General features: G+C 39.5%; 1 protein-coding gene across 8 annotated transcripts in view; it reads right to left on the bottom strand.

The window, feature by feature from the left end:
- PIP5K1B (phosphatidylinositol-4-phosphate 5-kinase type 1 beta) overlaps window positions 1–17,407 on the bottom strand; it is a 96,040-nt gene that overhangs the window by 14,314 nt on the left and 64,319 nt on the right. For all 8 annotated transcript variants that reach the window (XM_063129307.1, XM_063129312.1, XM_063129308.1 and 5 more), the window contains 6 exons: window positions 13,892–14,103; window positions 13,229–13,312; window positions 13,067–13,115; window positions 12,101–12,185; window positions 10,340–10,495; window positions 8,939–9,083 (listed from right to left, as the gene is read on the bottom strand). In XM_063129307.1, the coding sequence (XP_062985377.1) occupies window positions 8,939–9,083; window positions 10,340–10,495; window positions 12,101–12,185; window positions 13,067–13,115; window positions 13,229–13,312; window positions 13,892–14,103 (731 nt within the window). The remainder of the gene's footprint in view (window positions 1–8,938; window positions 9,084–10,339; window positions 10,496–12,100; window positions 12,186–13,066; window positions 13,116–13,228; window positions 13,313–13,891; window positions 14,104–17,407) is intronic.

Genomic DNA, 17,407 nt, shown 5'->3' with positions numbered 1-17,407 from the left:
TGTGTTGACAGGAGAGAGAAAACAACAGCCTAGGTTGTTTTAAATGAGAGGCAATAAATAGCTGGAACCAAAGGTAAGCTTGAGGATATGCACAGCATATACCCCCCAAAGTAAAAGGGGACACGAGAGGCTAACGGACAAAGGAATGGGAGACTGAATCCACTGCAACGTTGATCACAGCAGTAGCATTACGTTCAGCTACAATGTCAAAATTAAAAAGTGTCTTTTTCAAGGGACAAGAATTCCAGAGTCACTATGCAAACCTCCTTCTGAACAACACCTGAGAAGTCTTCACCTGGCACCAAAAAGACGGTAACATAGATACTAGGTGTGCCACTCTGGGGAGGTCATTCCACAACCGGAGTGCCATCATTGAAGAGGCCCTCTTCTTAGAAGCCATCCGCCTCACCTCATTTGCCAAGGACACCCAGAAAAAGGTCTCTGATGGTGAACTTAAGGTCCGGTCAGATATATATGGAAGGAGATAATCCTTCAGGTAACCTAGCCCCAAACCATTTTGGGTTTTGTAGGTTAATACCAGTATCTTGAAATGCAGCGGTAGTTGGAGAACATGTTTTTGCCTAATTAAAGGGTGAAATATAGCTGTAACCTTCTGATAAGTGAAAATGTGCCCCTGAGCACACATTGCTCAAAATAGATTCCTATATGACAGTTCATTTACCTAATTCACTGAGCACTCCATTAAAGGTAATGTCAATAATGGTATCTTTTCCCTGATATGGTTAAATTATACTTAAGTAATGTGCTTATTTTACTGGTCACATTTTTTGGAGATCTCCTGGTTGTTTTACTATACATGGGGTGGATCTGGACATGATTAACATGCCCTTATATTCTTCAAACCCTGCACATGAGTGCATTTCCCAGGACGATTGGTGCCGTTCTCCTGTAGGTGCACAGTGAGAATGCAAATCTCCCCAGGAAAAAGGCATTCATCTTCAGGCTTCCTTCTCTAAAACAAGCAAATGTATAGAGATTAATTTAATATTTTGGATTTGCATTGCAAACTAGCTTGAATCTGAAATGAAGAGCAAGCATATGTTATTGTATCAGACAAACCAACCTTCTTGCTCGTTCTGGAAAAGACTAAAGTGACAGTAGAATAGCCAGACATGAATTGCCAATGACCACTTCCCATAACAGTGACCTGATTTGCACGTAACAGCAATTTCTGAGTTATTTAACCCACGAATTGCAAAAATCTAGCAGGAGAAAGCAAGTGCTCTTCCTCTGGCATGTTCGTCATTTCCACTTTCAATTACCAGCCTACAATAGCCCTGTTCTTAGGTTGTTTTCGTGACATCCAAACCCCAAAACTGTGGACTGTTTAGGAGTTAAACAATCCAGAGCTAACCCAGCAACAAACGAAATTGTAATGTTCAAACCAGCTCATTGACTCTTATCAAATGTGTGCCACATATGACTCAATGCAACTGATGAAACACCCATGTATATTTTCAGAAGGTGGCTCTGGTAGTACATTAACACAATGCTGATAGCAGCAGATTTTTCCAAGGCTGTTATTCCTAGGTAATATCTGACTTACAGACTTAAAATGGTTTAACAGTAATTCAATTTCCCCAGGGAACATTGGGAACTGAAATTCTGCTGGCAGGGAGGCAGTCTAGACTTGGGATTAGACATTTTTGTGAACATTTTCAGCAATGCTGAAAATCCCTTACTTTTTCAATAAATTTTTGGCACTCATTGCAAAAGTGTTTACTTACATTGCCCCACTTGCCCTCAAAGACAGCAACATATAAGACAAATAACTACATAGTATTGTGGTGTACTACTCGTCACCTACTTGACTAATCTATTAAGGGAAAAGTGGGTGTATGGCATGAAAAAGGATTGAAAAGGTGGCTTGCATAAAGTGGGATTTTTGGGGTGGGCAATTTACCCCATCAGACTAGCTATTTTCAACTCAAACATGGAGCAGGAAAATATTTGCTACAGGAATATCTAACAGAGTTTTCAACATTCATAGTTAAACAGAATTCCTGGGATCCTTTAGGGGATGGTAATGACAGTCACATTCTTATAAAACCAATATAATGCAGATATATCCCTAAATGCAAAACCATTTCAACAGGGGCCATGTAAATGGTAAAGACTGAACAAACAATTATTTAATATGCCTTACATGTACATGTTTCGAAGAGAAACTTCTTTTCCAACACCTCAGGGCTGCTTCACATGTGACATTTCTTCTACAGAAAATACCTATTTGCAGGGAAACCTGTGTACTCAATCATATGTAGAAATGGTGCAAATACCTATTTTATCACAGTTAAATAGAAGTTGACAAAATAGATGCATTTTCCCATATGTAACATACTTGTTTTCCCCCCTTAAATTTGTCTTGGTATAAGAAAAAAAAAGATCAAGTATGATGAAGCCATCAGTGAATTTAGTCTAGTGAAGTTTTAGACAACACCCCTGCCATTTCGAATATTTAGTAGTCAGCCCTTCATAAGATTGACAAAAGTAATAATTCTAAGCACAAGAATCAGATTATTAAAAACTCAGGCAACAGGACAATTGGATTTTTCATAGCCCTGGTTTAATAAATCTTTACTGAATAGTAGCAGCACTTTATAAACCTGACATTGTTTCCAGCTACAGAAAGGGTCAAGGTACTGATGAAAAGCAACTCAGCATATCATTAGAATGCTCTCTGGTGGTGATACCTCATTTGCATTGCAATTACTGTTTTGCAAAGCACTACAGTTGTTATTGAAAAGCAGTAAGTGGAATTGACTTTTTAATACACTTTCTGGATTTGAAGTGAAGTTGATTGACATTAAAGGTTCTTTTGTTCTACCAAACCTAAGTTAATTGCAGAAGCAAGTTTGCATTATCAGTAATTAGGGTGGACATTGGCAATTGCATCTGTCACGATGTTTCCAAAGAGAAAATTGTTTTCAGTACAACATGGTTTCTCTAGGGTACCAGCAAATGCGTCACTTGATTTTTGCCACAAAGAAATGCAGTTTGAACGCTCACTTATAGTATAGATTGTTGCTAGATGGTTTAAAAAAGATGACTAGATATTTTGCATTTTGTGGAACAGACATGGCTACTAATCTGCTATGGTGAATACTATACACAGTGTGTGTGTGTGTGTGTGTGTGTGTGTAGCACAAGGGTTTGAAAACAGGGTGGGTTTTTTTTGGTGTATTTAATGTGGAACCCCAGTTGGAGTTTACTATACTTGGAAAGGCTTTTCCCCCACCAATTTTGTGTACTTCTGGTTTCTAAGACATCAGAGATTTCCCAAACTAAGCATGGGCCTGTTCAGACAACATACTAAGCCATGGTTAGTCTGCTAACCCTTTTGCAGCAAATGGTTAGTGAGTGTGTTTAAACCATGGCTGTGTAGACACCATGGTTAGGAATGGTTCACACAATGTACTAAGCCATAATGTTTAACTCAAAATGCTTTACCACCGTAGCATAGTGTGTTGAGTGAAGGCAAACTTGCACAAGAAGACCAAGGAAGGTCAGCTTCAGAATATCTAGATATAGATGATTTTTGCTTCCTGTACAGGGTCAACCTAGTTGATTTATTTATAATTTATAATATTTATAATTTAAATTTATAATTCAAAAAGGAATTTCCCCAAGGTCAGACTGCCCAGCAAACCTGTGGAGTTTATCTTGGAATATGTGAGATGTAGCCGTGTAAAATCATGAGCAAACTACTGTTATTTCTTTTGGTTACTTCTCATTCACTCCATGGCGCATACCATGATCTGGATGATGATGATGATTTACTTCCAGTCCACCTACAACTAGACACTTTATAATTCAGGGCCACCATCAAGAGTAGGTATGGCTGGGGACCTGGCTGACAGGAGTACCCTGAAGTTGCTTCTCCTCCTCTTCATCATTGCAAGCTGCTTGCTCACCGGCCTCTTACTCTAACCCAGACAGTAAAGGCATTGAGGAGGAGGAGCAATACTCGAAATGGCATTCAAAGCCTCTTGCTGCTATTTTGTCCCATCTTCAGTTGATACTTCTTTCAGAAAAGTTATCTACTGTCCGATACAGATGGTTATGTGACCATAGGGTTCTCTCTACACCTTGGTGGCTTTGAGAATCTGTGCAGAAACGATTTTAGAACTAGTTAGCTGCCATAATGATGCCTTTGAATTTATTAATATAAATGGCCATTAGGCTGTTAATTGTTTCAAAGTTTTAATTCAATCCTGTAATCTCTGAGAGTTTTTTTTTTTTAATATATATTTTATTTTTGGAAAGGTTCAACGGCCTTTGGCTGAAAGCAATAAAACCTTAGTGTGATACTATGCTCCTGTTAGATTCAGTCACTTGCTATCAATGATCCATACAAAGTCAAACATTCAAAGTCATGCAAAAATGTCCCTCTTATAAATAAGAATAAATGTGAAGCTACATAAATCTTAGTAGTGCATCAGCATCTGAAGAAAATTTCAACTGAATTGTGATATCATGCATATCAGGGTAGCTGTGAAAAGGATGGAAACAATGGAAACAGATGATTGAGGGGAGTCCCCACCCCCAACAAGGACACTTTTGCACCAAGGCTCTTTACTAGGGGGTGCAACTATTTCTCTCTTATGCACTCCAACAGGGACTGTGCTGACCTGACCCCTCACAAACTCTGAATTAGGTTTGGTGTTCTGGACCAGCTCAGTTCACTTCGGGGAAAACTCGCTCTGAAGAACATCCAAATGCTTCTGAAGCAGCCAATTTCAATTTGGTAGTCAGGCTTCGTCTAAACTTGATGCTTACCTCTAGTCTCTCTTTCTCACTCTTTGCATATTTTAATGGGACTTTTGTGCCACTGGAAAGCTAGGACTGTATGCTCCAATGATATGAAAGGTATTTTGTCAAACTCTTTTGACTTAGTAACCTTGTAGAAAATAGCTGTTCTGGACTCCATATATGAAACTTTGTCCACTGATAGCATTGTATAAATAAACAAACAAACTTTGTCTTCTTTACGGAGATAATTTTTAGTGGCTGTAATTAAAAATTAACATGTTTGGTAATAAAAACATCTTCCCATTACAATTCTCAAATGTAGCAATAAAACATTAAGCCAAATTCAGCCTGATTCATGTACTTAGTCTCCCACTATGCAGCAGTTTTTGCATGAGCACACACCTTGGGGCAAGATTCATGTGCAACAATTTTGTAAACTAGCTCAACGGTATTTGGCTTCCTAACCACCATATAAATGGCAACTTAGTTAAAAATAGTTTACTATTTGCATCGAGATTGGGGAAACAACTTTATGTTAAAGCCTTTTAACAAGGCAGGACGAGCATATAAATTATTGAGTGACAGAAGAAAGGCTCATGTAAACCCGACCCAAGTGACTGTTATATTCTCTGTCACAACACAGCCCTTGATGCATAGAAGCCTTGTGCACGATGTACTGGTGAAAACAGAATGGTAGGGATTCTTGTAAAACAGAAAAGGGTTGCAGATATGGTAAAATACTATCTCACCCAGGTCTCCAATTATTTAAACAAGTTACTGCATACAAACGTTCCTATGCTGTTTCCAGTGTTTTAAAAAAGATTGCCCTCAGTATGCCCTTAAAAATCGCAAAATAGCCTTTGGCAAAATGACCTTTACAGGGAATCAATACCTAAGTCCTGTTGTCAATTACATGAAGTCAAGTCTCAATATTTGCTGTTAATATCTTTTAAAAATGCGTTTTAAGGCATTTATAGCCCAACAGAAAAACTCTGACACCATCCCTTGTTGGATTGAAACCCCTAAAACAAGAAATAACGGCGAAATAGAAAATGGAGGCAAGATTCTACAACCCAGAGTAACAACTTCATACTTCCTCCAACATAAAGCTTGATTGGGTTTCATGCAGATTTTATTGTTTTTAATGTGATTATAATTATAACATTGCATTAAACAGCAATGGTTTTCCTCCTTTAATATTTAAAAAATGGATTTCACTTCACTGTTTCTGGATGTGGTACATCCTTGCTCATTTGCAATATAAGTCCCTTTTTGACTGTTACATGAGATTTGAAAACAATTCAATAAAACATGCATTTACAGACTGTTACAGTTAATTTTCCATTTCAAAGCTTGTTTGGGGGGTTCCATTTTATCAAATATTGCAGGTGCTGATTGCTTTTGCACTAAAGTCCCAGTTCCACTCTGGTCACGTCTGCAGAAGGCAATCATGCAGGTGAGAGGACTTATGTGATTATTTCCCAGTCCAATGTCAATCAGCCTTCTAAGATGAAGCAATGCCAGCCAAGCCCTTTCTGTCCCACAAAATTCCTTTTTCCAGATGGGCTGGAAAGCAGCCCCCTGACAGCTCCTCTCATGCTGCACAAGTGCTGTATAAATCAGCAACATCCTGTGTCTTGCAAGAGGCAAGTGGATAGTGGAGTTAGGGGGACACATTCTAACTTAAGGAGAACATGAATCTCTGACTATATCCCACCTACATCCCTCTTTCAATGTGAACAGAGATAGTAAAATATAATGTTTTCAGGCCATACTAATACCTGCAGTTGATACAAATCCAAATAGCTATTTTTGTCAGCACAGAGCCCTTTAGGGCACATGACCTGAATTATCTGCATATCCAGAGAACATCTAGGCACATGCTCAAGATCACTTAATGGAGATTCTTTGGCCTTAGCTAGACCTACCTGTTATTGTGCGACGGAGGGGTGACGATTTTGTGATGCTTTTATTGCAAGATCCCCCCACTGTTTACATATGGCATGCGACAACCTCAGAGGGAGAGGCGTCGCGCCCGCCATTTTGTGGTTTTTTTCTTAAAGGGGAAGATGTGCACGAGCGCTTGTGCGCAAAAGGTAAGTTTTTAAAAAAAGTATTTTCCCCGCTCCCCCCACCCCACCCCCGATGGGTGCAGTGCTCCTGAGGAGCTCTGTGCCCCGTGTGCGGGTCCCGGCTCCTTGCAAGCTACCGGGACAAACCGCGACACCCGGCCACACATTCCGCAGTCTCAGGCTCAACCCAGGACCACAGAAAAACTGGGCTCAAAGGGTAGGGTGAGATCCCGGGGCAAGGGAGGGATCATCCCTCCCTGATCCCGGGATCCCCTGTGCGTCATGTGAACGCACAGGAACGATCCCGGGGATCGCCCCAGGATTTCGCCCCGTCTAGCTAAGGCCTTTGGCTCTTAGCACAGTTTATTTACTCTGTCACTTCTACAATCAGGATGAAGTAGCAAAAGGATGGCTTTTCCCTTTCAGTGAGTTGGCCACATATTCTACTCTGCGTTCATAAGTATGGACTCATAATAAGAAGTATGGCAGTTGTTCCAGATTAACAGAGAATATTAGTATGACTGTGTGTATATGATGAATGTCTCCACATTCAGGGAGCTAGCGATGGATAGAGAAGACAAATACTCCATTTTACATAGTAGTAGGGGTTTGTGTGAATATTAGCAAAGATGTGAAGATTGGAGATGTTTTATATTCATTTGGTCATCCTGCCTCAATATAGCTAGTTTTACCTTTGGCAGTGATGATGAAAATTTTGCTTCATTTAAAAGGCATAAAGAAGTATCTTCCCAGTTACAGCATATTAGTGCTTATTTTGCTGACAACATAGAATAATGGAAGGGGCCTACAAGGCCATTGAGTCCAACCCCCTGCTCAACGCAGGAATCCACCCTAAAGCATCCCTTACAGATGGTTGTCCAGCTGCCTCTTGAAGGCCTCTAGTGTGGGAGAGCCCACAGTACATTGCTTGTTGCTGCAAAGTATTTTATTGTTTGTGTTGGAAGAGCAGGCAAAGAGGACCTCACTAGGCTGGGAGTTTTGAAGTCTAGGCACAATAATCCAGAAGGCCTTTTTCTGCATTCCAACCAAATGCAAATCAGATTTTGGAGGGAAAATATCAATCCCATGAGCACATGTTTAAGCTATTTTCCCTCATGAAACAAAAAAATACTGCAGCATGTCGTCAGTCAAGGCAGTTTTCTAAAAAGCATTTATGAGCCAAAGTTTTTATGTAAACAGCTGGAGGCTATCTATTAAGTTAGCTTATCTTCAAACAGAAATACTCAGCACCTTAATAGTGCATAGTACTAGTTTCTAAGCCACTCAAGAGGAAGCTGACATATAACCTAAACACATTTCAATTACCTTCCCCTGGGTTGAACAAATAAAGAATAGCTTGAAAAACCAATTACTCCAGAAGAAAATGTTGAGGTTATCAAACATTCCAACAAAACACCTGGCAAAGCACAATTCAGAACAAAAAATTAGAGTACCTATAATCCCGTTTACCAGCAGAGTATACGAAAACACTCAAGACAACATCTTCATCCTTTGCTTTTAATTTCTTTTCTATCTCACAAATACAACTCCACTAGCTAAGAGGAAGTTGTAGTTCAGGAATCCCTAATGCAGGGTAGCCGTCAGGGGGGCAGAAGGAAGAATTTAAGCTAAGGATGATAGAACAAATTGATTGTGTTTTGACGAGCAGGAAAGGCAAAAAGAAAGCAGAAGCTGCAATTCTATAAACACTTGTCAGGTAGTAAGTCCGATTGAATTCAATGGATTTTACTTCTGAGTAGACAGTTATAGGATTAACTGAGAGTCAATAACTAGATGGGACAGATTAGAAAATGACTTTTATGTCTAAGAATTCTGAACAATAGTCCAAGGACACTGTTATTCTTCGGCCAACAAGATACAATAAGGGCTTCTCTAATGTTCCTACAACCAATGGTTCGACTATTCTGGCTGAGATATTGTAGGCTCATAGGACCCAAGCTTTGGTCTAGTCAGGATCCTATCTCTAATACATTTATCTATTTCCCCCTGGATTAAATATGAATTAGAACCTCTCAAAGTGTGGGAGGGTCACTCATTTCTAGTATAGATAAAAAATAAAATATTTGTATTACCTGTTAGAATAAAACCTAGTTCCATCATGCTGATAACTGTCATCTACATACAGGGAAGAAGAAGAAATTGTGGTTGCTAAAGAAGCTGCTTCAAACAGGGAGGCTGTGCTTGGGACTAAATCAGGCCGATGTCGGGAGGCTAATACTGTAAAAGGAAAGGAAAGGTGTATATAACTCATTTCTGCATATATTTTATTTTTAAAATGTGAAATTAATTCATGGTTCTTGGGAAAGATTACATGTTTATTTACAGTAAAAATACACATACTTCGGTTGCATTTGGATGATCGTCCATGGCATCATAAACTATGGTTTTAGAAGTTGTGGATGAGCGCCATGACAGTGAGGTCCTCCACCCCCCCTCCTCTTGTTGTATGCTCGCCTTGGCACAAAGATGATGGCTTCCATTAAGCCAGAGCTCCCTGTTCCGTCCAAACTGAGGAACTGTGGCTTAAGGTTGGTTAAAAAATCAGGAAAGCTGGCCAAGATGTAATCAAGTCAGATTTAGGTGGCTAGTGCACAGTGGGAAAAGGGGAGAAGTGAGTGAGGGGCACAAAATTATCCATGGTTTATGAAGCCTTGAACAATCATCTGAATGCAACCAGATATAACCAATGGGGGGATTCTAAAGATGATTCTCAGTGGCATGTTATCAATAACTGATGATACCTCATATTGAGCTGCAAGTACCTACAGTCCAGGGGTAGGCCACATGATGTCCAGAGACACCTTTCTTGACGCCCGCCAAAGTACTCCCACTTTTTTTAAAAAAATTAAATAACACATTTCCTTACTGGCAGCTGGGATTGCTGTGGAATAAGTTTCCACCACTGCGGAAAACTGTGCATTCAAAATGTTCACCCACCCTACCTTGTATTCAGTCATTTGGGCAGATTACTTGTCCTTTGGCATGTCTCCCATGGCAGCTATTTTGTGTTGGTACCCAAGACAGTTTCTCAAATTGACAAATGCTCCCATAGCCCAAAAAGGTTGCCTACCTCTACTGTAGTCTCTACAAAAATATGGGACAAACTTGTACTTTTTTTATAGGAATGCACCAAACTAAACGTGACTGTGGTCAATATAAAGTTTCTGTGTTTTCCTTGGTTTCATTTATAATTCGGATCTCACACTGTATCATTATACATTTATTTTTTATTCTCTCTACTCCTTAATGGCTCACTACAGCTTGCGCTGAAAGCAACACAAAGGGACTGGGAGTGTTTGATGCCACAGCATTGCTGAGACTCTACACCCGTGGACTGAAAGCCAATGCACAGATTTCTCCAAACATGGATTTAAGCTTTTCTTCTTGTTTTATACCTATTGTTCCTTTAAAAAAAATTTTTTTTAAGCAGGTGGACTTCATTAAGAGCACCGTAGCTGTGCCTGAAGCATTACCTTCTTCATCAAGGCTACAGTAGCTCTGACCCTCTGTGAGCAAGTCATGTTTTTCATCTTTCCAGTCTTGGCTAACCAGAGACATAAATTCTTGTGATGTAGCTTTTAGAGCAGCAATGGAATTGCATCGTTTCTTGGAGGGTGAGGACTTTAAAGCTGTATTTAAAAGGGGGGAAATTAAGGCAGAACAATTTAAGTCTAGACTTTTCTCATAAGCAATAGGCAGAAATGTTCATCGTTATACAAACTCTTTCACAATCCTTTCTGGTTCAGTCTCACATCGATGTTGCTGGCTGTCGCAAGAGGTTTGATCAGATCACTCAAATGATTCCTATTATCATAAATACTATGCTTCAGTTCACTTCAGTTTTATTGTTTATAACCCTAGGTTATCACATTAATACTATGCAAGAATGTAATTGTCTTCATAAAACTCTGCAATATAGGCCAGTATAAATCTGATAAATATTGGCTTTTTACCAATAAAATAATAGTACTTGCACTGAACTTTTTAATGGCAAGGGGCTGCTAAGAGGCTAAGTATCTGGCATCATTTTGCCACATAATCTCTTTATCGAAGAATGAATGGCATTTCTCCATTTTAAAAAAAATCTGGAATATATTTTACAACATAGATGATTTTAGGGTTATATAAGCTTAAATCCTCTTGCAAATAACATTATAAGGGAAAAGTCTGTTTGACTCAAAACATAATCCAAAACAAACCTCAAAATGTAGATTATTTATTGAAAAGCATTGCAACAGCTTTTTAGTGAAATAATCTGAAATCTGCATATCTTCCCATTAAAAATAAATGCAGATACCTGTGCTTGTATAAATAGAAAAAGGTTATCTGCATCCAAAGAGCTGCAGGGGCAGCACGAGGTTGCACACTGCTGCTCATGTGGCTACACAGGCATGTAGGTTCAGTGGCCATGTGCAAAGATCTCCATTGGAGATAGCGCACAAGAGCCCTGTTGTTTCTTCCCCGCACCCCACACCTTTGGCAGGATATCACAATTAGAATCAAAGGCAGAAACACCATCACAAAATATTAGGATCAGGATAGGAGGGACAGCCTATATTGTTGCCATCATGCAGAGACGATTTGAAAACAGCTCCTCTGGGATGACTTGAAGCATAACCAACTTCAGTATATAACTGAAGAAGAACCCTGCTGGACCAGACCAAGGCTCCATCTAGTCCTGCATCATGTTTCCAACATGAGCTAGCCAGGTCCTTTTGGAAAGGCCACAACAGAGAATGGAGACAACAGTCCTCTCTTGTCATTTGTCTCCCGCAGATGTTTAAGACAGGTCTCTACTTCCTATTCTTTATCACATAGAGCAGCCCTACCCAATCTGGTGCTCTCCAGATGTGTTGAACCACAACCCCCACCCACCCAGCATGGTGAATGAAGGCACTTGTAGTCCAAAATATCTACAGGGCACCTGATTGGGGGAACCTTATGTAGAGCATCCACCAATGGTGTTCACTATCTTGGAAATGAAGTCATCATACAGAACTTATTTGCAAGTAGTCTCCATGGGATAAACAGATTGGGCGAAGCCATGGTTAAGCCACTAACCTTTTGCAGCAAATGGTTAGTGAGTGTGTTTAAACCATGGTTATGTAGACACCCTGGTTAGGAATGGTTCACATGACACGCTAAGCAATAAACCACCATGGCTTAGTGTGTTGTCTGAACAGGGTCATTATGAAGGCTGGCTCTAAGTTAGTTAATGATAAAATGGCACATACTCTGATTCTTTTTGAATACTCTGGAACTCATAAACTTTAAAAACCTGTCAGCATAAAAACTTGGCCTGTGGACTGAAACCGTGTCCTGCAAGACAAAAAAAAGGAATTAATATTATGACAATTGGAAATAAAAGAGGAAAAATTATTAACAACAGACTACAATGTTTATAGAGGAGGTTTTTAATTACATTGTGAAACCATCAGTAAATCATGTAACTAAATTCAATGCTTGTCTCTTACTATCAAGTTTTCATTGGCAAAAATGATGACTTGTCTTCTATCTATTAAATTTCATAATAATATTTACAGAAGAACACATTAACAACCTTAACATTACTCCCTCTGTTTAAACACCAAAGTGTTGTCTTAAGGCTGACTATGGCATCCATTCTCCGACAGACCCATAATGAAGACAGACATTCTAGATACAGTCTGAGGAGGTCAAAAATAATAAAAGGGGAAGAATAGGTGTGCACACTGGATGAATTGCCAACACTATGATTTTAGAAGGATTAGGATGTTATCTAGCATGCTTCAGTAATGGAAAGTTTAACTTATGTCTTGTCGGTTAATTTAAGAAAAGTATTTGCACGATAATTAGTGCAAACATCACAGAAAAACATAACCGCCTAGTCTTTATGCTCAATCAAGTGTGTACTGGCATACATTCTCTCTTTGACCTTTGCCTCATTCTTTCCTTTCATGTGATTTCTCCCCAACTACCAACATGTAGACTATAAAGCTCTTTGGGACTGGGGCCTGCATTATTTTGCTTATTTTATTCTGTAAAGCACCATATGTACATTGATAACACTGTATACATAAATGAGCAAACACATAAATACCACTGATATGCAACAGCATAAACATCCTAATAAAACATGTAGCATATAATTGCTAGTAGCAAGGAGTAATTAACACAAAATCACATATCGAAACATTCTGATAAGCTTCAACATGACTTACCCCATCATAAACAAGTGCTTTCCAGGAATGCTCCAACTTCTTTATTAACCTGATGACACACCAAAACAAATCCGCTTAGTGAAATATGCTCTTTTATCTTACACGAGCAGCACTTTAATCTAGTGGCTAAATAGGTATCAAAATAATATTATTCTAAATTACCTGTACGACTGCAGGATATCAATAATGCCCATAAATAGCAGCAGCTTTTCTCCTTTGTGGCTTTTAGCTGGAATGCCTCCCATTCTGTCGGCAGCAACAAAGTAATTTCAAGACATTGTATGTTAAACCTTCTTTCAAAAGTCACCATTGAAGTGTGCTAACTCAACTAAAAATGAAAGAACTCATGTCATTTAGATTGACTAGCTTAATACTACGTGCAAGGACAAAATGATTTGGAGAACAAAATGAATTTTAAAAGTAGGCATCTCCCCCCTCCCTTTTCACATACTTCATTGTGTTTCTGTCCCAATAATTGATACATTCGTGTTCCTTTATATAATTAACAGTATTAATTAGTTCTCTAGTATTTATTTGCCCAAATGTTGTGTCATAGTACCAATAATGTTCGGGATTTAAGGATGTTCCTGTGCTTTGTGTTTCTAAAGCACATAATGGATAATCCAATTTTTTAAAAAAAATTCTAGTCTGCAGCAGAACACTCTCAATCCTTTTTCCAAAAGATATTTAATTTAATCTATCCTTCCATTATTCACAACTTGAAAGATAGACAGGTCCATTTTAGATGTAATATTCAGAATAGGGAAAAAGGATTTAGAAACATCCAATAATTTTTTGTTTAAGTATAGATTTTTCGGGACTTACGTATTGGTACTTTCTGTGATAACACAGTCCCCAGTTTTTCCTGGACCCTGTATTGATTCCATAGCTGTAGAATAGAGAACTCTTTGTCCTCCTGGGCGTTTAGAATCAGATGTATTTTGAGAACTCTCGCCTTCTCTCTCTTTTGCAGCACTGTCCAATATATGGATTCCAAGCAGCAAACTATAATCCATGATTTTAAAGCTTTCCAGCACCTAGCAATAAAGATTTTCTAGATTGAAAATGGTTGTGTGGCAAAAGCTGAAAAACCAGGAGTATTCAAGAAAAAACAAATGGTATAAGTGCTAAACAGATAAACAAATAGATAAATAATTTGCAGTTTGATAAACCAATGGTAAAATATCAAATTCAAACAAAAGTGCTACAGAATGCTGTGTGTGTGTGTGTGTGTGTGTGTGTGTGAGAGAGAGAGAGAGAGAGAGAGAGAGAGAGAGAGACAGACAGACAGACAGACAGACAGAAAGAAAGAGGGGGAGCGGTACACAAAATGAGAGACCAGAACATATGGTAACATAAAGAACTTTTGTACTATGAAATGCAAAGACCACAACATTTCTGCTATGCATTTTTAAAAGACTCAATAGGGAGGCATTCATATGAGCAATTCATGTGCTAAGTTTCGAAGAGAGAAGGTTCTCATTTATTATTTTATAAGGGAACAATCCTATAACAGCATCCTGGGAGGCATGGGATAGTTCGATTTCCTGGCTCCAAGGTTGGAGACAGAGGTCTGACCTTGGAGCCAGAAACCACACTCCTCTCCCCCTCCTCATAGCCGCCTCAAAGAGAATCGCACTGGCCACCTCTCCATGTTTGGAAAATAGCGTGAAGAGATGGGGAAAAGGGGTGTTCCCGGAAGCAGGGAAGGGAGAAGATTGGGGTAGTTGTGATATGATTATCCTATGGTCACTGCAGCCTCCTTCCTTTCCCCTCTGAGGCGCTGCCACTAGACAGGTGAAATCACCTGTCTTGCAGAAATGCAGGGCAATTGGAGGTTGGAGGTGAAGATTGCCTCCATTGTCCTCCCACCCTGCATTGGATACTCAGCAGCTTCTGAGTTCAGAGGCTCCTGGCAATCCACATAGAACTGTACACTAAATATAGCAAAAGAGGGTAACTGAGATCAGAGGATAAGGCAGATTTCTTAGATAACCAAGTAAGTTTGCTTATAAGTAGGAAGTATTTTACACAAGTAGGAATTAATTTATTATATTTATAACCCACTTTTCAAACAAGAGTGGCTCCCAAAACAGCTTACAGTTAAATTTCATCACAAATTACAATATATGGACATGGGTGGATGGTAAGAACAGGAGGAGGGATAGTCACCACTCAGGGTTCTAGCATCACATGTTTCTTCCTTTTCGGGGTTTTGAATTGATCTTGCCACAGTCTGCCTGGATAGCCAATAGCTGAACCTTATGTCTGATTGCCTATCTCGGAAAGTGACCCCTCCCTGGAAGCAGCATCTTTAGAAGTTAAATCTCTGAAGTGAGAGGCATAAAGGCACCTTGACTCTAAAGCACACACATCAGTGCACAGACACAAAATGCATGGACTAGTTCTCTTCGACCCCACCGTTTCCTATGCAGAGAATAAACATCATTGAATATGTTCCAAATTGCAGCTATTCTATAGTAATTACAAAGAGATCCATTATGAAATTAAACATTCTGTTCAATATCCTTAAAGGATTATGTTTGTTTAGAGAACTGTTACCATCAACTTCATGTACAACAGCTGCATCCATGTGCAGACATGGAGTGCTCAATGCTCAAACATAACAATTTGGATATGCTGTCTACCGTTAACACATTTTGTGGGAGCGGGATAGGAAGGAGGGGACCCTTCAATGTGCTTCAATATAAGGCTATCCAGTAATATAATTTACACATTTTAAAATATATAAATGCTATCTTTCAGACCCCCAACACCAATGGATGCTTTGCATGGGCCAGTACTTGCAAATGTGGTAATTAAAATAATTAATATTAATTAATAAAAACTAGACAAATGATTGATAATTTGCTTTTCCCCCTCCTCCCTCCCAATCCCCTTTCCCTTTGTGTCATGTTTTTTTAGATTGTAAGCCTGTGGGCAGGGACTGTCTTAAGAATTATTTTTGTAAGCCATCTTGAGAGGCTTTTCTGGCTAAAGGGCAGGATAAAAGTGCTAGAATATATAATGGAGAATAGCAACTCTCTATGAAAACCACACTAAGCCAGTCATTCTTCCCCCTTAAAAACAAAACCCCTTAAGTTTGTTGAAAAGAATGTTAAATTAATAATGGATCTGTTTTCAATACTTTCCCCATCTTCAACACAAAAATACTAGAAGCCTATAGTCAAAGAAATGGCTGGCTAGAGCCAACCTGTGTGCGAAATTCAGCACTTACCCCATGGCTTTGTCAATATCATTGCCATCATAAGATGCCATGTCACAATATGCCATGTCTGGCCTTTCATTTACCTAGCCCAATGCCTACTCTGGTGGCAACAGCTCACAAAGGTCTCAGCCAGAAATCTTTCCCAGCCCTATAACTTAAGTGTCCTTTTTAACCAGGGACCTTCTGAATGGAAAGCATGTTCTCTATCACCAATACACAGATCCTGAAACGCCTGTGTTGTCCACAAGCCTGGATTTCCTTGCTTGCTTTTCTGAGTAAATAATGAAAGCAGATTTAAAATTTAATCCCTACAGGAAAGCTCAGGGTGTTCTTTGTCTAAGGGCCTTGCTAGACCTGCTGGATAAGCCGGCAGGGAGGAGGGGTGACGGCGCGCTAGAGTTAGTGCGCGCCGTCGCCGGCTTCCAGACGCACGACGCGATGGGGCAACGGGAAGCCCCATAGCGTCGTCCATTTCTTTTTTGTTTAAAGGGACCATGTGCACAGGGGCCGGGGCTGTGAAAAAGCCGGGCCATAAGCGAATTCGCTTATGCCGGCTTAAGGCAGGTTTCAGCATGGCCTGACCCCAGATTCCCCTGTGCGTCATCTGGATGCACAGGAGGGAAACCGGGCCTCACACCGCGCAAACGCCTGGTCTAGCAAGGCCCTAACTAAGTTAAAGACAAATGGGTTGTAAACAGTGGCGGGCTTTGTCTTAGCAGAAAGTGCTTCCACTCACACAACTTGGGGGACCTGATTTTGGCTGATCTCCCTTACCCACTTAAGCCTCTCCACCACAAAAGTTATTCTTAGTGGTACAAAGGTTTTAGATCATTGTTATGCCTAGATTAAATTAATTTCTCCTGAGTCTATCAACGTGTTAAACTAGGTTTTCTAATCCGAAATTATACATGAAAAAAGTAGCATTAAATGCACACCTTAATTCATGTATATAAAGATAAAACTTGGGGGCATTGCTTGATTGCATTTTTTTTTACTGTTGTATCATTCTCTCTCTCCAAAGAAACAATAATGTGTCAATAACATGCACAGTTGATAATTCCCTTCTATAGGAGTAGTGACGACTTGAGCATATGAATACAATTGAAAAATGT

This window comes from Elgaria multicarinata, chromosome 6 (genome assembly GCF_023053635.1).
Source record: "Elgaria multicarinata webbii isolate HBS135686 ecotype San Diego chromosome 6, rElgMul1.1.pri, whole genome shotgun sequence".
NCBI lineage: Eukaryota > Metazoa > Chordata > Lepidosauria > Squamata > Anguidae > Elgaria > Elgaria multicarinata.
Note: the sequence above shows the minus strand (reverse complement) of the source record. Positions and strands in the feature narration are given on the sequence as shown.